The 23,371-nt window shown below is 44.6% G+C and overlaps 1 protein-coding gene across 1 annotated transcript in view; it reads right to left on the minus strand.

The window, feature by feature from the left end:
- Positions 1-467: 467 nt before the first annotated feature.
- The window catches only part of PIK3R6 (phosphoinositide-3-kinase regulatory subunit 6), a 41,217-nt gene continuing 18,313 nt past the window's right edge, over positions 468-23,371 (minus strand). The window contains exons 8-19 of the mRNA XM_056854949.1: positions 21,518-21,665; positions 20,648-20,740; positions 16,136-16,580; positions 14,113-14,212; positions 13,297-13,419; positions 12,502-12,612; positions 11,268-11,358; positions 10,663-10,733; positions 6,923-7,013; positions 5,542-5,612; positions 2,770-2,882; positions 468-650 (exon numbers count right to left, since the gene is read on the minus strand). Coding sequence (XP_056710927.1) covers positions 494-650; positions 2,770-2,882; positions 5,542-5,612; positions 6,923-7,013; positions 10,663-10,733; positions 11,268-11,358; positions 12,502-12,612; positions 13,297-13,419; positions 14,113-14,212; positions 16,136-16,580; positions 20,648-20,740; positions 21,518-21,665 — 1,614 coding nt within the window. The 3' untranslated portion in view covers positions 468-493. The remainder of the gene's footprint in view (positions 651-2,769; positions 2,883-5,541; positions 5,613-6,922; positions 7,014-10,662; positions 10,734-11,267; positions 11,359-12,501; positions 12,613-13,296; positions 13,420-14,112; positions 14,213-16,135; positions 16,581-20,647; positions 20,741-21,517; positions 21,666-23,371) is intronic.

Raw genomic sequence — 23,371 nt, forward strand, 5'->3', positions numbered from 1 at the left:
AGCATTATCAACCTGTGGCAATTCTACAGAACAGCATCCATACCTCTAACCTGTTTGAACGGGGCCTCATTCCACAGAGCAATGATCCTGAGTTGAGTCCCTAAGTATTTTAATGAAAATGTATTCACCCTAACATTTATTTGCCATAACAATTTGAGGTGAAAGGTAAAACAAAAAGTATTGTTCTTGCCTTTCATGGTATAAGAAAAAACCTCAAGTAAATTATCCTTACAAGATTTTTTCCCTGGGCTTATTATGCAAAACACACCAAAATTGGTTGAAAATCTCACACCTCATTGTTTCTTCTTGCACCTGTTCCCCAGTTTATTATCTGCCCTATTACAAAACCTCTCACCTCCGAACTGGGCCGGGCTGTTTCCTACCGCAGAGTGGTTTGCTTTTCCTCTAGAGCCCTTTCTGTTTAGTCCCCAAGCTTTGGGGCATTCAATAACACCCCAACAAAGGATTTGAATAGCTTTGATCGCCGGCTTCTTCACTGAATTATGCCTGCAAAAGTATTAATGGGAAGTAACAAAGACTTGGGTAAGTATTTGGCCAGTCCCACATCTTCGTCTCCTGGCAAGCTAGTCCGCCTGGCTCTTGTCTTTTGCAAGCAGTAGCTAGGTTCCAGACATTGGGAAACTTCAATGCTGTAAGAAAAGAAATAATCATCCGTTAACCAATATACAAACTGTACATCAAAATCCGATGTGACATTTAAATACTCCATTCTGGAAAACAAAGCCGCTTTATGGGAAAACCTCTGAGGGAGTTTGAAATTCAGAAAGAGCAGACCACATCTCATACAGCATAGCAAAGCTATCCAATATATTCTGAACACACACACACACCACATTTGCACTAGACAAAAATCAGTTGGCAGTGGTCGAGAGGCAACTTCATACTATCTGCTGCTTAAACTAGGTGTGAATGGAAGATCTGTGGAAAAGATCCTATAGCAATTATCAATGCTCAGTGGGGGTGGGGTCAGGAAACCTGCAGGGGGAATCACTCAATTCCCTCCTTACCGCTCAGTGGGAGGGGCAGGAGACTCATGCGGGGGGGGGGGATAACTCAATTCCCTCCTTACTACTCAGTGGGGGGCAGGAGACTCATGGGGGGAAATCCCATATCCCTCCTATTGCCAAGCCTGGCACAGCTCCAAGCCCCTCCACCACTCCTGCTGTGCCCAAGGGCAGCTTTCAGTGTCCACTGCCACCGGCCTGGCGCCACTGCCAACGTTCTCCTACGCTGCTGCTGCTGAGTCCAGGGGGGCAGCCGGTGTCCGCAACAGCTGATCTTCTCCTCCACCACTGCTGAGCGGCTACTGCTATCAACTGCCGCCAAGCCTGGGGTGGCAGCCGGCATCCGCTGACCCAGCCAGCCTAGAGCAACCCCCCCCCCCAATATATTTTATTGTTGATTTCAGATGTTTCTGCAAACATGGGTAGTCCCTCAAGTTTGAAGAAAAATCTGTTTGGGGTAAGTGTGCCCCCTGTCCACGGATTTAGGTATCCACAGACAGGGGACACACTTGGGAATTAGATATATAGATGGAAGACATAGGTGTAGAAAGACATTTGGAATTGGGTAATAGGGAGAGTTTGTGTGGGGAGAGGAGAATGCTAGAGGGTGCAGAGGGAAAGAGAAGGTGTAGTTGAGAAACGGAGCTGAAGAGAGGCTGCTATGGGGTGCAAAGTGAAAAGGGAACCAGATCTGAAGAGTTACCAGAAAAAGAGATGGCCACGTGGAGCTGTAAAGGCTATATTCAGTCGTCAAAAAGAAACTGATTTGTTTATGATCTGCATAACTCAGCCTCCTTGCATTTCTGTGTCTTCTTGCATTTCTGTATTCCCCCCCCCCCCATTCAGAATGTAACTGAAGCTTCCTGGTTTTGTGTGTGTTAAGTGGCGCCAAGTCTCTTCCGACTCATGCCAACCCTATGAATCAGTGGGCGAAAACGCACGGTCACTTTAGCCTCCTTTATTCCCTGATTCAGCCAGGATCGAGCGCATGCGTTTTCGCCGTATGTGTGTTCGATCCTGGCTGAATCCTGGCTGAAACAGGGAATTAAGGAGGCTAAAGGGACCATGCGTTTTTGCCCAGTGTCTTCCAAAACTTCCTATCGGTAACAGCCTTGCTCAGGTCCTGCAAACTGAGGGCCATGGCTGCCTTCTTTGAGTCGCTTCATCTCATATTTGGACTTCCACTTTTCCTGCTGCCTTCAACTTTTCCAGCATTATTGTCTTTTCCAGCGACTCATGTCTTCTCATAATGTGACCAAAGTATGATAGCCTCAGTTTAGTCATTTTAGCTTCTAGGGACAGTTTAGGTTTGATTTGCTCTAGAACCCACTGATTTGTTTTTTTGGCGGTCCACGGTATCCATAACATTTTCATCCAACACTACATTTCAAAGGAATCTACTTTCTTCCTGGTTTTAGAAGTCTTCAATCAAGCTCCAATTTGCCATGACATCTGAACGTCAGTGCCTGTACAACTGGAGCTTGTTTCTTCCCCATCAACTGGATATTAAACCCGGATCAAGCCACAGGATAATGCTGCTGCAGTCATTTTGTTTGTGGGCTTCCTAGAGGCACCTGGTTGGCCACAGGGTGAACAGACTACTAGACTTGATGGACCTTGGTCTGATCCAGCATGGTTTTTCTTATGATCTTATGTCTTTATGTTCACCGTGTGAGGATTTGATTGGGGGAGGGGAAAACCCAAGAGAAAAGTTAATAATAAATAGCTCCTTAAGTGGCTTTACCCAATCACATTCTTGTACACTCTTCTGGAGTCCTTGTCCAGGCACACAGTGAAGGACCTTTGTTCTGTGCTTTGCATTTTGATGTTGCGTGTTCGAATCCTGTTTGTAACATGCTATTATAAACATGAAACAAGAAATATGCATTAAAAAGTCGAACTTTTCTCAGCCAAGACCAAATCCAAATAAGACATATAGTATATGCTTGAGGGCTTTGGGCTAATAACCTTTTTACTGATTTTCTGAATATGGTAGCATAATATTAACCTATTTTAAATAAACTATGTTAGCAAAAGAAAACAAAATTTGCTATACTAAAGCAGCGATAGGTAAATGAAGGAGCAATCCAGTTCTACAAAGCTGACTTTATTATAAAGCTTTGGAATTAAAAACAATCCACACTGAGACATATCTGTTTAGCTAATTAAATCTAATAATAGAACAGGTTTGGTCAACAGGATGGAAAATCAAAAATGGCAGTTTTTATGTAAAATCCAAAGATTGTTCATTAATAAAGACCATGAAGTTGACTCATATTGAATCAGATCATTAGTCTATCAAGGTCAACACTGTGTACTCAGTCTCTCGGCAGCTCTCCAGGATCTCAGGCAGAGGTCTTTCATACCTAGGGTTGCCAGGTGCCCGGTGGTGGCAGGCAAACCCCCGCCAATCCACCCCCCTGCCCGCCGACCACCTGAGGGTCAGCGGGCAAATGTGCACAAGCACCTAGGCACATCACTTTACAACCAGAAGTGCTGCATCGCGAGGGGCCTTATATGAGAGCCAGCGTGGTGCAGTGGTTAAGAACGATGGAGTGGAGCGGTGGAGCAGAGATCTGGAGAACCGGGTTTGATTCCCGACTCCTCCGCATGAGCGGTGGAGGCTAATCTGGTGAACTGGATTTGTTTCCCCACTCCTACACACGAAGCCAGCTGGGGTGACCTTGGGCTAGTCACACTCTCTCAGCCTCACCTACCTCACAGGGTATCTGTTGTGGGGAGGGGAAGCGAAGGTGATTGTAAGCTGGTTTGATTCTCCCTTAAGTGGCAGAGAAAGTCGGCATATAAAAAACCAACTCCTCTTCTCTGATACCACTCAAACTGTGAATTTGAATGGTAAAGGGCCCCTTGCGATGTGGCACTTCCGGGTGTAAATGCATTGCAAGGGGCCTTTACCACTCAAACTCTCAGTTTGAGTGGCAAAAGGCCCCTTACAATGCGTTTACACCCGGAAGTGCCACATTGCAAGGAGCCCTTTATCACTCAAACTGGGGGTTTGAGTGTGTCAAGAAGTTGAGGTCCCTCAATTTCTTGGGTTTCATGATTTTCTTGGTTCAGGCTATATGCCTATGATTTTTGTGAAATTGAAACAGTAAAAATGTTTCCTTTTGAAAACTGCTTTGGCGGAGGGAGCAAGATAGGCCCCAGCTGGTTCTCGTTAAGGCCTTCTCTCCCCTTTTGGAATGCAAGGCCGTGCATTATCACGGTAACTAATCGGTCAATCATTGTGACGACATTCAGGTGCAGGGAGTTCTGCAGGCTTCGTCACCTGAATACGTTAGTTAGTGAGTCAGCATTCTGACCAAGCGATTAATTAACAGCAAAATTACTTTCGTTTTCTGATTGGCCTTTTATGAGCGCATGCCATTGAGAAAACAAATATAAAGACAGACCAGTCTTGAGCCATGCATGGGGTACAGCAGGAGAGCTGTACGGGCGGCATCAGAACCCATTTTGATTTTGGCCCTCAGGGGAAACTCTGGTCGGATTGACCTTTTGGAGAAACGTTTGGACAGCTTTTGGAACTCTTGTATGCTGAAAGAACTTTTGAAACTGGTAAATATATGAACATTGCTTTGAGAAAGCCTTGCCAATCTTTGGAACCTTAGAAACCTAAATATGTATGTTAAGCTATGCTAAACTGTTTATTATTTTCTTGCTTAACACTCCATGAAACCTTTCCTGTAACCAGCATAAATCTTATAAAATAAATCATTAGCCTTTTAATTGGCTGTGTCTTTTGCCTTTGGGATCCCAAGCCTAAATCTAAGTGCCTTGTGTGTGTGAGTGTGAGACTAAAACTTTAAAACTTTTGCTGGTGCAACTCTCGCCTGGCGGGTCCCTACCCTACAGGAGAGGCGTGTGCTTTAATTTAGAGCCAGCAGGCAGAGGCTGCCCTTAACCTCTGCCTGGAGATACTGGATGCTTGATTTGAGGGCTGGTGGCAGCGAATACCCATTGGGCAAGGGAGGAGTCCCGGGCCCAGTGTTCTGGTTTTCGAAAGCAACTTTTATTTTGGGCTCATTTCAGAAAAGAGGTGACCCTGCCTGGCTGAGGTGGGTAGGCTCTGTCCTTGACAGAGTGGTAAAAGGCCCCTCGCGATGCATCACTTCTGGGTGTAAACCAGAAGTGACACGTGCATATGCTGGCGCAGCCACATGATCCCTCAGCCCCAAAAGCCTCCCGCTGGAGGAGAGGGGGGCCCTGGCAACCCTATTCATACCACCTTCTACCTGATCCTTTTAACTGGTGATACTGGTGGTGGAGTCTACCACTGAGCTACAGCCCTTCCCTCAGATTTGCCAATTTATAGTTTCAAAAACGTTTAGAGCATCTCCCTAGCTTATCCTAAATGCCTGGGATAAATTCCACAAACAGTATTCAACATATTGTATTTGTCTCTAGTTTCCTACTACAGATTGCTTAGGAGTCCCACCAATCATTCCTTTCAGGAACCACCAAGATCATAATCCTGACTAGTCAGAGTGCCACTTACAGAATATGATCGTCCTGAGAGGTTGGCGGTCTTTACAATTTCAGCAATGTTGACATTCAAGCACACCAGATCTGCAATGGAACAATAATGAGACAGTGAGGCGTCAACAAGGGATGCTCCATACCTTGGCCTAATAGCAGATTTAGAGACCCAAAGTGTTCTCTGAACAAGCATTGCTGACCCTGTTGTTAGTCGTAGTAGCCACAGGGAGCTCTAGAATACAGTACAATCCTGTAGAATACAGGCAATCACAAGCCTCCCTGTTAGTAGCTAGGGTTGCCATCCTCCAGGTACTAGCTGGAGATCTCCTGCTATTACGACTGATCTCCAGCTGAGAGATCAGTTCACATGGAGAAAATGGCCGCTTTGGCAATTGGACTCTATGGCATTGAAGTCCCTCCCCTTCCCAAACCCCACCCTCCTCAGGCTCCGCCCCAAAAACCTCCCACCGGTGGACAAGAGGGACCTGGCAATCCTATTAGTAGTGCTGCTGTGCTTTTAAGTATTGCTTGGAATGTGGGCGCATGAGTTTCTCGAGCACCTACTGGATGGTGCTTCTGGCCTCAATAGAGATAACCAAAGCCTATTTATGATTTATTTTTAAAATAATATTTACTTTTAAAATTACTTTAGTGCCTGTTTACTGCACAGCTGTGAAACACTGGGTTCGTGCAAGAGCACACCCATCAGGAGCTATTCTTCTCAGTCTCATTCATTCTTTGCAGGTGAAAGTCAGCATTAGGTGCAAGTAGGTGTATCATTTGATGAGTGAAGCCAAGGGGAAAATGGGACTTACCCTGCAGCAATTAAAAACACATTGGCCCTTGGTTTTGTGTCAGTCAAGCTGAATCTTTAAGGTCAGGAGTGCCGCAAAGTAAGGGAGGACATTACCCTGCAAACATTCTTGGCATTTTGTAGACCTTGTTTCTTTCCCTCTTATTTAAGTAGTTGTTCTAGTCTCCAGAATGGAAGTAGACAATGCAACCAATTTTTTTTTTGCTCTAGCAGAAAAAAACCTCTATCGTATTCACTTCCGAAACAAGATTATCCCTTTCATCAAGGCTGTGATTTCACACTCCCTTATTTAGGGACTAGGGAAGGCAATGGCAAACCATCCTGTAAACATTGGGATGTGATATCACCCCATGGGTCAGTAATGATCTGGTGCTTGCACTGGGGATTACCTTTACCTTTTACTTATTTAGGGAAGGAAACAAGGTAATGGGAACTGTCTCAGCAAACATGCATGCATCATGTTAATAGGGAAAAATGATTGGGGGAGAGGGTCATCTAGAGTGTCAGAGTTCACAGCTAGAAGTCCTTAATGAATAAACACTGAAACCTCAGCATATAGATGTGTCTGCTACCCTATTGTCTTTACCTTCGGTATCATTTGAGGGAATGGCTTTCATAACCAAGCCTGTGGATCGCAAGGCAGCTGTCTCCTCTTTCTCGCGGCTACTCAGCAAAACCTAGACACAAAGACCACTTTTATTTTTCACAGTGATAAATGCCTCAGTGCTTAATGGAAACCCATATGCCACACAGCACAGAGGCCACCAGTACAAACCACTCATTTAATAGCTTATTACATTCTTCTAAATCTAAGCCCTCCATAATATTTTAATCTCTGAGTCAGTTCCACTGCTTTGACTTCTTAATTTTTGTACTTTCTTTTAAGAAAATGGAGTAGCACTTGTGTTCCAGTCAACCCACATTCTGGTCCTAATTCAAGTTTTAGAAAATGAGGGTTTTCAGCTATGGCATACATTCAAAATGTACCCGTTAGCAGTTCACCTATTTACAGAGAGATTATAAAAGTCAGCGGGGAAAACGCACCCTATAAAAGAAGGCAGGGGAAGAAATGTAATGAAGAACTACATAATAAATAAAGAGCTACAGGCAGAACATCTACATCCACTGCATTTCTTCAAAGCCCAGAAACAACCATTACTGCCAATTCAGAATCTAGATTCTTTTAGGATTTGGAAAAAAGAACAATTTGAATGTAATGAACAATCTGTTAGTAACAGAATCTCAGGTATTATGGTTTTAAAATTAGGGGGCAGACCACCATTATTCCAGGTTTTCTTTCTATCAGACCTTTGGCAAACATGACATTGGGGAATTATAGTGATTTACGAGTCCTGACCTGGATAGCCCAAGCTAGACCGATCTCATCAAATCTCAGAAGCTAAGGAGGGTCGGCACTGGCTAGTATTTGGATGGGAGCCCTCCCAGGAATACCAGAGTTACGATGTGGAGGCAGGCAATGGCAAACCACCTCTGAACGTCCCTTGCCTTGAAAACCCTACAAGGTCACCATAAGTCAGCTGTGACTTGATGGCACTTTCCACCACCACCAAGAACAAATAAGGAGCAGGGATCATAATTTACTTGGTAATTTAATTGCTAAAACTTATTCTTTATTACTAAAGATTTGATTTGTAAGTTCCTGTTTAATTTTCTAGTGTACGTGCTTCTTTAACTTACACTTGAAAACGGAGCAGGGACTTACAAATCAAAACTGATTTAGAGGTATGGGGGTAGATTTGGAATTATTTAATACCTACAAGTATTTCTATGAGAGCCCCATGGCGCAGATTGGTAAACTGCAATACTGCAGTCAAAGCTCCGCTCATGGTCTGAGTTTGATCCTAGAATCATAGAGTTGGAAGGGACCACCAGGGTCCAACCTCCTGCACAATGCAGGAAACTCACAACTACCTCCCCCCAACACGCCTAGTGACCAGAAGATGGCCAAGATGCCTTCCCTCTCATAATCTGCCTAAGGTCACAGAATCAGCATTGCTGACAGATGGCCATCTAACCTCCTCTTAAAAACCTCCAGGGAAGGAGAGTTCACCACCACCTGAGGAATTGCTCTAACTATTAGAAAATTCTTTCTAATGTCTAGACGGAAACTCTTTTGATTTAATTTCAACCCGTTGGTTCTGGTCCAACCCTCTGGGGCAACAGAAAACAACTCGGCACCATCCTCTATATGACAGCTCTTCAAGTACTCGAAGATGGTTATCATATCCCCTCTCAATCTTCTCCTGTTCTCCTCTGAAGGAAGTCAGTTTCAGGTAGCTGACTCAAGGTTGGCTCAGCCTTCCATCCTTCTGAAGTTGATAATAAGTACCCAGCTTGATGGAGGTAAGTGTAGATGACTGGGGAAGGCAATGACAAACCACCCCATAAACACAGTCTGCCTAGTAAACGTCGTGATGCGATGTCACCCCATGGGTCAGAAATGACCTGGTGCTTGCATAGGGAACTACATTTACTTTTACATGTATTTCTAAGAGTTTAAAGAAAATTTTTCTAAAAGTTTGTTTCAGTGGTATCTCACTGCACACAGATTAGCAACTATCGACAGAAATACACAGGATCGTTGTTTGCATTGTGGCTCATCCATGGCAGATTTTTTAAACATATTTTTGGTCATGTTCAAAAACTCAAACTTTTAAAAATCAGTAGTTAAGTTTGTTAATGAAACACTGGGTTGTAATATAACCTTTGATCCAAAAGTTATTCTGCTGGGTTATTTAAAACTGAATGTTGCCCTGAGCATACTTATCACTGCTAAACTGGCAATAGCAGTAAAATGGAAAATGTTAAAATCTCCTTCAGAAGGTGAATAGTTCCACCGAGTGAAATGGCTGCATAAATCAACATATCATCAGGGAGCCCCGTGAAATAATTTAAAATGTTTGGATAAACTGACTGAGTACTGGGTATTGTCTATAATATTTTGGATTAATAAAAAATTAATAAGAGAAAGTGTTTCCTTGTGCATTTTATGAGACTCATTGTTTCTTTGTTTATGATTCTTTGTTTCTTTCTGTAGCTGGGTGTACAAAATATGTTATATTTGGAAAATCTAATAAGGTCTGCTTCTCCTTTGCTAAGTGGAGGGCACAATTTCCAGTGCAGAATTAGCCTTGCCTACCGCTTTCCCCATCCAACTTCCTATAAGCCATGTTTTTTCCAGCAGGTATCCAAATCCTCTTTTCCATCACATAACCTTTCCTTCATCTATTGCTTTTCTCTTCTAATGCTGTTCCTTCTTGCTGTTTTTCTCCAGCAAACTTCCCAGACCTAGATTTTTATTGCAGATATGGGCCTGGAACCTGAGCTGTGGCGAAGCAGCTGATAATTATGTACTAAAATTCTGCATTGAATTCTGGCATCATGTGTAACGGGTCAAAGATAAAACTAGCAGGTTGTTCCCTGCAGAAAGAATAAAACTTTTGTTCACAGGATTGCACCTATCAGAGCATTTTGGCCTGTGGAGGACAACTTTCTCATCCTCCCCTTCCCCCCACCCATTGCTTCTGGGGAGGGGCATTTTAGTCTTTAGGGGGAAGAGGAGGGGAGGAAGTCATGTTCTGCAAGTGGAAATCCTTTAATCCACAGAAACGTTCTAGTAGATCCAAGGCAGACTGTTGAGAATCATTGCTTTTACTTCCTCTACACAGCACTTTTGTCTACAAGAATTCCTAGTAATTTTAACAAAATTGTTCAGGAAAGAAATCACAGGTTAAAATCACTTTGGTTTTTAGATAAAGGGTCTTTATTAAACGTTGCTCTGACATTCATGTTTCAGCCATATGGCATACAATGACTGGTGTTAAGATTTTGAAATGCTGCTCATTTCTTACTGTAGGCAGCACTTTATCATTTTAACGTGATAATTGGTTAGCACAGTAATCAGATGGGGAACCAAAAGACAGGAAATTCTTGTGAGATAAATAAAGAAAAGACAAGGCAAGCTAATAGACTTTGTAGTTCTCTTTATCATTTGGAACATTTAAGTTTTCTGAACACATGACTGTGGAAAGCCAACAAAGCTGCAGCGGTATCTGTACTTTCCGGGCTAGTGGTGAAAGCAAGTGACAAGTTATAGCAGTACTGCGAGCTTAGTTATCAACGTAGGAGCAAGATATTGCCAGCATTCCATGACAATTTCCATTTCTGGTTCATTCTTGCCCAATCGCATCCCTGTTTTTGCCTGAGATTCTGCACTACAAACAATCCTTGTGGCTGGTGATTTCAGCAAGGAATTGCCCGTATTGGTGAGAAGCTCAGTCTTTGCAACACTTTTAATTCTCTCACCTTTTTATACACGAGTGAAACATCTGCACCAGGAATCTCTACCGTAGTTTTCTTCTTCATCAGCAGACTGTCTGGAGAAGAAGATCGCGGTGAGTTGGGATAACAATACTTGGTTTTTTCCAGTTAAGATTAATTGTGAGAGGTGAATGTTGAAACACAGGATATTTTCCCCATCTCCTAACAAAAGGCACTCTACAGGGTTTGAGTAAGAACATGGTGCGCTGGATACTTTTATATGCACAAGGATAAATGATAGCACCAATGAGTTTTGTGACTGATGATGTCACAAAAGAACACACACCTGGCTGTATCTCCCAATGGCCAATTAAGCTGCTGACTCCTTTTTCAAGCCTTTCATGTACTTGAGGAACAAGCCTGAGTGATGAGGGAAAATGCTGAAACCTCTGCTTATTATTTTTATCTGCTGTTTGTTGTTCAGCTTTTTTTGTTGTGTAATTGTTGATTGAATTGATGGCTAAATTACTGTTACTGTGAATTGCTTTGGAGCCATTATAGTGGGAAACGGTTGTAAAAAATGTTGTAAATAAACCTAAGTTGAAAAGAGCTATGTGATAGCTGGGGGATCCTTGGAATAAGAGTCAGACCTCTGGAGGGGTCGAATTCTTCCAGGGCTACACGCAGTTCTATGAGGAAGATGTCCTCAGCTGGTTCTAGACCTGCATTCTTGAAGACAAGCTGTAAGGCAAAAAGAAACTTTCAGGGCATCATTCCTTACCTGACAGAATAGGCAGGCTTGGATCCTATGTAGTGCATAGGTAAAGATATAGTCCTTTTCTACCTCTCTTCCCCTGGAAGCCCCCTGAGATTTCAAAAATGCTGATACTGGAGTTTGTGGGACTTTCATGGACACAAAGCCACACAACCCAGTGGGCTGCTGTAAGGACAGAGAGGTCATTTATGCATGGTCGCTTTAACCTCCTTTATTCCCTGTTTCAGCCAGGATCAATTTTTTCATTATGCACGCTATCTCATTCCTTGGAAGCTCAACAATGTTTCAACGCAAAACGAACCCGGCTTTTCCCATTCCTCTTCTGGCCCAAATTAAACCGTTCATCCTGGCTCATTCCGGAGTCACAGAACATGCATACTGCATTAAGGGGAAGCACAGAAGATTGGCTTCTCTCACAGCCAATCACGAAGCAGTGTGTAAAGAGGCGGGGATTCAAGTGCTTCCTGCTACCTCGGAGTTCTTTCTGAGCAAAAGAAAGGCGTTTTAAAAGCAATGCTTGTATTTTTCTCCCCACCCACTTCTTTCAGATTGCTCCGTTTTTTGTTTTTTTGTTCTTAAAATGCTTTTTTATGTGGCAGTTGGGTTTGGGGGGAAGGAAATCTTCTCTCATGGGAAGCACTGTGAAGTAAGCCAATCACAGAGCAGCATTTAAAGGGGTGGGACTTGATTTGAGCTTGGGAGACTGCTTTTCTGTATTCATGGCTCGATTAGGACACAGTTTCATCCCTGATCATTCAAGCCAATGCATACAGTTTTCCCCAGATCAGGTTACATTAATGTGCAATGAACCCAGGTCCAACCCAGGGAGATCCAACCCATGCATAAAAGGCCAGAGAACCAGAGGAAGGTCCCCTCCCCTTTCTCTTCTTTGGTGCAGCATGCTGGGCAGTATGATATTTGTCTATGCAGTTCCCACAGCCTCCACCTCCAGCATCAGCTTGTGAGGCTACTGGTGGTAGGTGGGAAAGAATCATATTCTTATGTGTACATTCCATAGGATCCAAGTCTATGTTTGCAGAGAATGGAATTGTAATGTTTTGTTCAAATGGATAGCAAACTTCACAACACTTACATGAGAGGCAACTCACCTTCACAGTGTATACTTGGAAGTATACTGGCTGCAAACCCAGACGTACATAATATGCAATCACATCAATGATGAACAGTTCAGAGACTGAAGTTTTGCTTGAAGAAGAGGGCTGCAGGGTCGAGAACAGTTGCATCAGTCCAAACCATGTGTACAGCTACCAGCCATTCCTACACTTGCAAGTAGGGTTGCCAGTTCCAGGCTGGGAAAAACTTGATTTTGGGGCTGGAGTCTGAGGAGGGAGGGATTTGGAGAGGGGAGGGGCTTCAATGCCATGGAGTCCAGTTGCCAAAGTGGCCATTTTCTCCAAGGGAACTGATCTCTGTTGCCTGGAGATCAGTTGTAATAGCAGGAGATCTCCAGCCACCCCCTGGAGGTTGGCAACCCTACTTGCAAAGGGTGTAGGAATTCCTACACCTACATTCCAACAGCTGCTAGGGGGCCATGAACAAGAGAGGCACCCACAATATCATTATCTTTACAGTGTGTGATTGTTAGTTCTTGCTGTTCCCCCCTTGATAGTTTCATGGCCTAGCAAAGCTGAATGCAGGGATGTGAGTCGGGGAGGAGGGGCTGGCCTTTCATCTGCAAGGATGTGAACAGAACTACATTTCAGTCCAGGAAAAGGAAGCCTTTGTCCATAACAAGCTTATAATTTTGGTGCACATTCCTGACCAAGTACCATTCTCAGTGAGAGAGGCTTTGATTGTTCCTTTAACCATCAGGAGAACAGGGCAGTAAAGCCTCATTACTGTTTCTGGGGAATACAAGCAGAAGGAAAGGGCTCCTCTCCTACCATGGTGGCCAGCTTCGGAATCATGTGACACAGGGTGTTGACATTGCTCTCGTACCATGGATCAACTCTTCCAAGATAAGCAGCCAACTCACAAGGCTCTGTCAGGTCAGGCAGAGCGCATTCCTGCAACAAGAGAAACGTGTCAGGAGATCCTCATAGTGCAGAACTGTGGCAAAAGAAGGATCTTCTAGGGTTTCCAACTGCCAGGTGGTGGCTGGAGATCTCCCACTAATACAACCGATCTCCAGGTGACAGAGATCAGTTTCCCTGGAGAAAATGGCTGCTTTGGCCATGGGACTCTATGGCATTGAAGTCCCTCCCCTCGTTGAACCCCGCCCTCCTCAGGCTCCACCCCAAAAATCTCCAGGTAATTCCCAACCCAGAGCTGGCCATTTTATCAGGTTGATACTAGCATGAACACTCTGTATGGGAGACTAATATAGCCCAGAGTAGAACAACTTGTAAGTATCCCACCTAGTGGGCTTTCAAATTTGAAAATTGATATATACCCTACAAACATACCTGGGCTTTTATAATTCTGTCTTTTAATTTTAAATGTGATATATTTGTATATTGTTTGTGTGTGCATTGTGTGGGTTTTTATCTGACCACTGAAGCCCAGTTGGCCAAAACGTGTACAGTGTGTGGTTAAAGTTTATCAACCTATCATTTGCTATTGAGCCTTGTTTGTATCATTTTTAATGTTTTTTAACCCTGATATAAGCACCTTAAAATAAATATATTTCTATATAACATTATTTTATCTTTCTCCACCCAACGTTGGGTACCCAGCTTTAGAGTCAATACTGTACATACCTCTGTGGGGCAAGAGCTGGGCTGTTCTTCCATCACAGGCACATAATAAAACTGCACTTTCAGCCTGGGTGTAAGATAAGCACGTCTGCTCTCCCGCTTCCTGGGAATGAGAAAAATACATAGTTCTCAAGGATTTGTACGGCCACCCCAGTAATGTCTTTAGCAGGATAACCTCATGTTATCCTGCTAGAGACATTACTGAGGTGGCCAGGAGGTAGGGTTGTCAACATCCAGGGAGTGGCAGGAAATCGCCTGCTATTTCAACTGATCTCCAGCCGATAGAGATCAGTTCCCCTGGAGAAAATGGCTGCTTTGGCAATAGGTCTCAATGGCACTGAAGTGCCTCCCCTCCCCAAACCCCGCCTTCCTCAGGGTTCGCCCCAAAAATCTCCTGCTGATGGCAAAGAGGACCTGGCAACCCTACCAGGAGAGATGTCACTATTCTCTACAAAGCCTCTTGGCATCCTCTCTAGGGTTACTAGGTCCCTCTTGGCCACCGGTGGGAGGTTTTGGGGGCGGAGCCTGAGGAGGGCGGAGTTTGGGGAGGGGAGGGACTTCAGTGCCATAGAGTCCAATGGCCAAAGCGGCCTTTTTTCTCCAGGGGAACTGAGCTCTATCGGCTGGAGATCAGTTGTAATAGCAGGAGATCTCCAGCTAGTACCTGGAGGTTAGCAACCTTAATCCTCTCCCTTATTCCCCCATTAGACTTTCTGAAAGATTTATTGTTTGTTATTTAGAACAGTTCTATGCCACCTCTCCAGGGAATCTGCTCAAGGCAGCTTATAAGTAAAACATGATAAAAACAACAAAAAGATTAAAAAGTAACAACAACCCCCCCACACACACAACTAGAAAACTATTAACATTTTTTTAAAAAAAACACACAGCCAGAGCCTAAGTGCAGCACGTGTTTAACAGCTTAAAAAGAGTCTCACACAACAGGCTGGTGCAAATTGAAAACAATTTAAAAGATCAGCCCCTAACTAAAAGCCTGGGTAAAAAGGAACATTTTAGTCTGGCACCTAAAAGACAGTACAGTCAGCACAAGGGAGGCCTCAAAGGGAAGCTATCTGCCTTACTAGGGTTGTCAGCTCAGGGTTGGGAAATTCTTGGGAGATTTGGGCGAAGGGCCTAGGTAGTAGGGTTGCCAGGTCCCTCTTTGCTATCGGCGGGAGATTTTTGGGGCAGAGTCTGAGGAGGGTGGGGTTTGGGGAGGCGAGGGATTTCAATGCCATAGAGTTCAATTGCCAAAGTGACCATTTTCTCCAGGTGAACGGATCTGTATTGGCTGGAGATCAGTTATAATAGCAGGAGATCTCCAGCTATTACCTGGAGGTTGGCAACCCTACTAGGTAGGGACCTCAGCAGGGCATAATGCCATAGACTGTACTTTCCAAAGCAGACATTTTTTTCCCAGGGGAACTGATCTCCATAGTCCACAGATCAGTTGTAATTTTGGGAGATCTCCACACCCCACCTGGATGCTGGTACCCCTACGCCTCACCTCTGCAGGCAGGGGACAGAGAACAGGGCTTGTGAGGAGGGACTTAACTGGTCAGCTGGAAGTATGGATAGGGTTGCCAGGTCCCTCTTTGCAACCGGTGGGAGGTTTTTGGGGAGGAGCCTGAGGAGAGCAGGGTTTGGGGAGGGGAGGGACTTCAACGCCATAGACTCCAATTGCCAAAGCGGCCATTTCCTCCAGGGGAACTGATCTCTATCGGCTGGAGATCCGTTGTAATAGCAGGAGATCTCCAGCTAGTACCTGGAGGTTGGCAACTCTAAGTATGGAAGAAGGTAATGCTTCAAGTACTCCAGTTGGAAGCCAAAATACCCAATTCATTTTCGTTAACATGATAATGTGTCTTCCTGCTTTCCTATTAATAACTCATTTTAACCACTTACTTAAGCATCTGTGGAGTTCTAAAGCATCCTCAGTGAGTCTCCGTCCCACAGGCTGCAAGACCCTTTTCTGCCACTGCCTATGAAATGCCTTTCCCCAGACTTGTAAAGAATGACTATTTACCTCAAGCAGTAATAGGCCTGGACAAGGCGCGCCAAAACTCTGTCGTCGCCTAGCACCAAGACTCGAGCCGTGTGCAGTCTTTTCATCCGAGCGATGGGTTCCATGACACTGCCTCCGCATCTCCGGTGCAGTTTCCCAGCGGGCTTTGCACCTTGCCCGTTGGGGCCAGTCTGTAGGAGTGATAAGCAGTCTAGAGGAGCAGCCCTCTTCTTGATGCCCCCCTTCCTCTGGAGCCTGGAGCGCTCGGCCTCAGGAACTTCATCATCTGGCATGGGGAGGTCCCGCTCAATCCCGCTGTCGGTGGACAGCACAGAGAAGCGTACCTGCTCGCAGCCATTGTCATATTCAGGTCCCATGTCTTGAAGCTCAAAGCTCCCCAGTACTTTCAGAGAGACCTCCTCACAGGACGGACTCTGCGGGCGGAGGAACAGCACTAGCTCTTTCCCTAAAAGGAGGAGACGGATGTGAGGTTTCCAGAAGACCATCACAAACCTTAGAGACCAGTAGGACGAAGAGTGGAACTGTGCCAACGTTTTTTATGTTGGAGTGAGAGTGACTCAGCATGCCTGGACATTGGGGGGGGGGGCACTAATTTACTCTAAGTGTGTAAGTGTTATCTCTTGAATGGGATGCTCCTCTTTGTCTGAACATGGGGACTGCCCTCTGACCCCTCCTCCTTCTCTTTCAGTAGCCATTGTCTCTTCTCTCCTCTTTCCACATGGACCTGCACGGAGGCAGACGTTGCTACAGGTCTCTCCTGTAGAAACAATATATCATACTTGCACTCACGTGACACTGGATTAGCTAGCCATTTGTATAGGGAAATGTATTCTTTAGATTAGGCTTTCTATTTTTCTATCAACTGCAACAAGAATGTGAACAGAATCAACATGAATAAATGTAAGGTTTACTTTTTTGCAATTTACTTCTTGGGAGGATGTCACGCTTCCACGACCTGGTAAACTCTGCTATATTAACCATATATAAACCCAATAGTATATACTGATATAGCTGTTGCCTGTGCCTCCAGGGCTGACTGTCTGTCTGTCTGTCTAGTACTGCTCATATAGCTATAGCCTAGAGCAGAAAATAAAGCAGTTACTATCCAATCCTGTGTCCCAAAAGGGTGCAAGTATATAGTGGCCATTTATGCAGGGCTGTTTCCCAACGGTCACCCCCGCTGACTGCTCCAGTGCTTTTTTAAAAGCATGCATGCCTTTCCCGACTGTCAGAGGTCACCTTGCTCTCCCCGCACATTTCCACCCGTTTTGCTCATGTTTTCTGGATTCTCGCTAAAACAGCATCTGGAAAACACGGGCAAAATGTGCAGGGAGAATGAGGTGACCTCTGACGGTCGGGAAAGCACTATAGCAGTTGGCAGGGTCACCGTGAGGGAAACAGCCCTGCATAAATGGCTGCATGTGTTTATGCAGGAGACTGCCTCCTGCCACCATAGGGATGCCAACCTCCAGTTACTAGCTGGAGCTCTCCTGCTATTACAACTGATCTCCAGCCAGTTGTCATGAGTCAGCCTGCAGAGAGTCAGCCTGCAGAGACCTCCTCTGACGAAGAGGAAGTAGAGGCCAGAATAGAGGATCAGCCAAAGTCAGGAGATGACTCACCATGCCTGCAGCCTGCCAGCTCAAGGACTCCAGTTGGACCTGACACCTTGCAACATGCAGTGTCTCCAGAGGCCTCGCCAAGGCCACTGGAGCAGAAAAGAAAACAGGTTCGTCTGGCAATGCAGCAGAGACGGCAGAGTGCTAGACTGAAGGCTTTACACAGAAACCTCCCCAGTAGCAGCGATGAGGAAGAGCAGGGCTGAAGCACCACCTGTGAACTCAGCCTCATCAGCATCAGCTGGCTCTGCTACAGCAGCAGGGGAAGGGATTTAAGCCATCAGTTTGGCTTGGCTGTTGTGCAAGCAACTTGTCACCAACCTCCTGCTGTTCCGGCCTTGTTTCCCTGCTATCCTTTGGATTCCTGGTATCCTGACCTCTTGGACTGGTTCTGACTAACACCTTGGACTTCCCTTGCCTGTATTGATATCTCGGACTCTGCCTTCACTATGAATGACCTTGGACTGTTTCCCAGACTACACTTACAGCTTACAGCCCTCGCTCCTCACCTGCACCACGACACCAGTAGAGATCAGTTCACCTGGAGAAAATGGCCGCTATATCAATTGGACTCTATGGCATTGACGTCCCTCCCCTCCCAAACCCTGCTGTCCTCAAGCTCCGCCCCAAAAACCTCCTACCGGTGGCAAAGAGGGACCTGGCAACCCTATGCCATCAAGATGTGTCACCCAGGTTCCTTTCACACTGTCACATTATCCTGCTTGAATCTATTTCTGCCCCATCCAGAGCCGCTAAGAGGGGCTGGGGGGACAAAATTCCGTGGGCCCAAGTTAGCTGGAGGGCCCCTGAAGCCAGCGTCATCCTGTATTCACGGACTGCATTTTAAAAATACATTTGAATGCAGTTGTGACTGCAGTGTAGCCACTAGAGGCGCAGGGAAGGCAGAACACAGTGAAGAGCAGTATCTTTGACTTTGCTGGCTTGGCCTTTGTGCATGTTTACTACAAGGATGAGGGAAACTCTTGCTTCTCCGATCCTGCTAAACCCATCAGCCAAGCCAGCACTGGAGCAAGCCAAGACCAGCCAGGACAAGCTATAGTCATTGCCAGGATGCAGCCTCCTAACAGTGTAGGGCTGCCATCTCCAGGCTGGGAAATACCTGGAGATTTTGGGGGTGGAATATGAGGAGGGTGGGGTTTGTAGAGGGGTGGGACTTCAATGCTATAGAGTCCAATGGCCAAAGCGGCCATTTTCTCCCGGGGAACTGATCTCTGTTGCCTGGAGATCAGTTGTAATAGCGGGAGATCTCCATCAACTGCTTGGAGGTTGGCAACCCTATAACAATGTCATTATCTCCAGCAATCTAAAGTTTCCCTCTTCCTTTAGTTTGGGAGGAGGAACATTAATAGGGTTGCCAACCTCCAGGTAATAGCAGAAGATATTCTGCTATTACAACTGATCTCAAGCCGATAGAGATCAGTTCACCTGGAGAAAATGGCCACTTTGGCCATTGGACTCTATGGCATTGAAGTCCCTCCCCTCCTCAAACCCCACCCTCCTCAGGCTCCACCCCCAAAATCTCCCACCGATGGTGAAGAGGGACCTGGCAACCCTAAACATTAACAATTTGCGATATCCCGATGATACTACATTACTGGCAGAAAATAGCAAAGACTTGAAACAACTACTGGTGAAAGTTAAAGAAGAAAGTGCCAAAGCAGGACTACAGCTGAACATCAAGAAGACAAAAGTAATGACTACCGAGGAAGTACTCAACTTTAAGGCTGACAATGAGGAAATTGAAATTGTTCTAGACTTTCTCTTCCTTGGCTCCATCATCAACCAAAAGGGAGACTGCAACCAAGAAATCAGAAGGAGATTGAGACTCAGAAAGGCAGCCATGAAGCAGTGTGAGGAAATGTGGGTGTGGGGGGTGATCTGAACGTCTGTACTGATGTAACTTCTGATAAAAACAGGAAGTGGTATAGTGGACGCTGTAGCATAAAACTCTATGGTACACCATAGAATTTTTGTGAACACTACAGTGTAAAAAGAGAGCGTCAGGTTTTTACCAGAAGTGATGTCAGCACAGCACTGGCATACCAGGCCCCGCCCTCAATTTCTCCTGGGGTTGCCAACTACGGCCTGGCAACCCGAGGTTTGAGGACTCTGTGCCACATGATTTTTCTGTTGTTTGGCCTATATTGGAGAAGTGAGAGACAGTTTTTACCCTTTCATACATCTCTAGGCATGCGCCTACATAAATCAGGGCCAATGGAGAAAGTGCTTCAAGGAATAATCTAGGAAATATGTCATGGGAAATTCCAAAAACTTATATCATTGTCAATCAGTTCTAACTATTGGGTTAACTTTGTCCTCCATGATATAATATAAATAAGTTATTATTATTTTTGTTTGTTTTAATTTCTGTCCAGCAATATGGCCTTAGGCAACTAAATATCCCCCCATGACTTAAGTCACTCCATGACTCAGCTTTCCCAGTACATGGCTTCCAAATAGTTTTGCTCATTAAGTCTAGAGATGCTTTGCATAAGTGGTGATCAACTTGTTTCCGTTGGGATTTGCATCCCTGAAACAATTTCATCCTGTTTCTCCTGTAAAATTAAAGAAAGCTGCCTCTAGGTAATATAGAGAAGTTTACTTTTCTGCTTGTTAGCTACAGGCCACAATATATATCAGGTGTATAAGTAGGGTTGCCAACATCCAGGTGGAGCCTGGAGATCTTATGGAATTGCAAATGATCTCCAGATATATCATTCCCCTGGAGAAAATGGCTGCTCTGGAAGGTGGACTTTATGGCATAATGCCCCACTGAGGTCCCTCCCCAAACCCTGCCCTCCTTAAGCTCCACCCCCAATTCTTCAAGAATTTCCCAACCTGGATTTGGCAGCCCTAGCTGTAAGACACTCACAGAGCTGGTCTTCATCTGTCCACAAGTGGAAGCTGATGTTGGGGCTGGGCAAGGGGATGCCCGGGCTTCCTTCTGCTGCAGCCTTCCCCACATCTGCAGGAAACAAGGGGCTTGTTATCATCCTGTTGTGGACTGCACAGTACAAACCAGCCAAGCAAAAGCAGAGATACAGAAAGTCCTGGAGATATTGCATTACATATGGTGACAAACGGACTCTCATTTAGCCTTGTACTGAGATACTCAAGTAGAATATGGAGCAACTATTGTGTAGAACTGTGAACAGCAGAGGTCTCAGATAGCAAGAAAAAGACCTGCGTTTTTCAGAAACTTCACTTTTTCTGTTATCTTTCTATTGGAAAAAAAATCTTGGTTTTGTTTAGCACCGCTGCCTGCTAGCCAAGACATAATATTTAAAATGCCATGTAACAGATGAGTAGTACAAATCTATCACGAGTATGGTGTGGGAAGCATGTGATGCCCTCTTACATTGATTTAAGGATGGTAGAATACTATTTCACATGAAACCAAAGCACTGTCCATTGTTGCTACAGGTCATCCAGGAAGCTTAGCCCACAACAGCTGGTCAGGAGGGGCCGTGGCTCAGTGGTAGAGCATCTGCTTGGCATGCAGAAGGTCCCAGGTTCAATCCTTGGCATCTCCAATTAAAGGGACTCGGCAAGTAGGTGATGTGAAAGACCTCTGCCTGAGACCCTGGAGAGCCGCTGCCGGTCTGAGTAGACAATAATGACTTTGATGGACCAAGGGTCTGATTCAGTATAAGGCAGCTTCATGTGTTCATGTGACTCAGTTCCAGGCACAGCCCAGATTGTGGTCCTCGTGTCATTCTCCTCTCTTAAGAGACACACTTACCTTTCTTTGAAGCTCTTAATAATGTGCTATAGATTTTCTTCAGTTCCTCAACATACTGGTTGTATTCTGCCTTCATATCTCTTCCGGCATGTTCCATGGCGGCCACCACCTGCTGGAAACAGTGCTCAATCACATCTAGGGGCTTTGCCTGTCACAGGGAGAGAAATGGAATGAAGATCATGGACTGGAAACACCCACTCAGCTTTGCGCCCAACTGGAAAACAGGTCTGTCTCTGGATACTAATGAACACAAGGAAGGGAGCTTTGTTTGTGAGGCAATGTCATCGTGACCTGACAACAGGTATCAGGTTTCTTCAGGAAAGAGAAGAGTTTGCATCACATGGAAACTTCTTTTGAAAACATATTCTTTTATGGCTTTGGGGCAAATTTACCCCATTGCTACCTATATTACAAACATATGCTAATAAAAATGCTCACAATATATTTTTCCCAAGGGGAAAAAAACTTTTTTAAAAAGAAAATATTTTTTAAAAATGTCTTACACTGTAATTCATCTTCCATCCCCAGTTTTTAGATTCATAAAGTCCAAAAATCACTGTCCAAGGGCACACCAAAGCAGTGGTAGAATATCAACAAAGTGGGCTTATTTTTTTGTTGGAAAGTTAACAAAACCCCAGAAAATCTGCCATTGATCTTTAAGACTGATTTACTTGGTTTTCATCAGCCAATGTAACTATTTACATGGAAGAAAGTGGTGAAATGTGTTATTTCCATATGTATCAAAAGAGGGAGAGTGGAGAGAAATCCTAGGCTTACAAAATGTTTCAGAGTCACACGTTTCTCCCCACTATGGTTAGGATTGGCACATTAGTCAACTGAGCACTCAGATATTCTCAACAACCTCTTCTTTTACCTTGATCAAATATTGTCACTTATTCCACAAAGCCAAGAATGCCATGTGGGTGATAGCTGATGTTAGAAGAGTTGCAATGTCTAGCGTGCAAAGGAACTGAGAAGAAGACCCAAAGGGGGAGGGCAAGTGGTCAGCTAGTTAGGGCTGTAACGGTAGAGACCTTTCCATCCGTTTTTCACACCTCTTAACTGTCCTCAGACGGATACTCTCAGGAACAATTTCCTCCTCGGAACTCATTCTACCTTCTCTCTCCCTCCTTGGCTAGTTAGACAGCTAGAAGCTCTGTCTCTCAGCTTTCCTATTCTAAAATGTAGTTCCCTCAATAAAGAGCAACTTTATCTTTAATCAGTGAGTCTAACGCTTCTCTACGTACTTAGCCCTCTGCCAACAGCTTATTCTTTTTTTAAAAAAAACCCTGTCATCCTGTCATTTGGTGGCAAAGGCAGGGGTGAGGGATGTTTCCTTTAGCCCTGTAGCCATCCTGGCAATCCAGCCAGCATAATACAGCAACTCTTGTAGCTGCAGGCATATCCAAGCAGATTTTTAATATTTGCTGTTAATATAAAGACTTTTCATAAACAAAGAGACTTCTTTTGTTTTGTATGGCAATCCCTACTAACTCTCTTTAAACCTCCTCCCTGTTTGGGTGTCTCTGTTTAGATGTTTTATTTCATTGTTTTAAATATTATATATGTGCATGTGCGTGTCTATTTTAAATGCTGTTTTAATAATTTGATTGTCGCCACCTAGGGATGGAAAGTAGGGTGGAAAAGCAGCATAATATGTTTTTTTTTTAAAATAAATTAATACAATGCATATGATTTATTTCTGTTTTAATTTCATTTTTTTAATGTAGGCTGACTCTGATGATACAGAATAAAAGACGAACAGCAGAACACTGACTCATTTGCAGTTATGGAAATCTTATGTAACGCTGTTAGAAGTTATAGTCACCTGTTCCAATTGTTATTGTTTCACAA

The sequence above is a fragment of the Euleptes europaea genome, chromosome 1, assembly GCF_029931775.1.
Source record: "Euleptes europaea isolate rEulEur1 chromosome 1, rEulEur1.hap1, whole genome shotgun sequence".
NCBI classification, from domain to species: Eukaryota; Metazoa; Chordata; class Lepidosauria; order Squamata; family Sphaerodactylidae; genus Euleptes; species Euleptes europaea.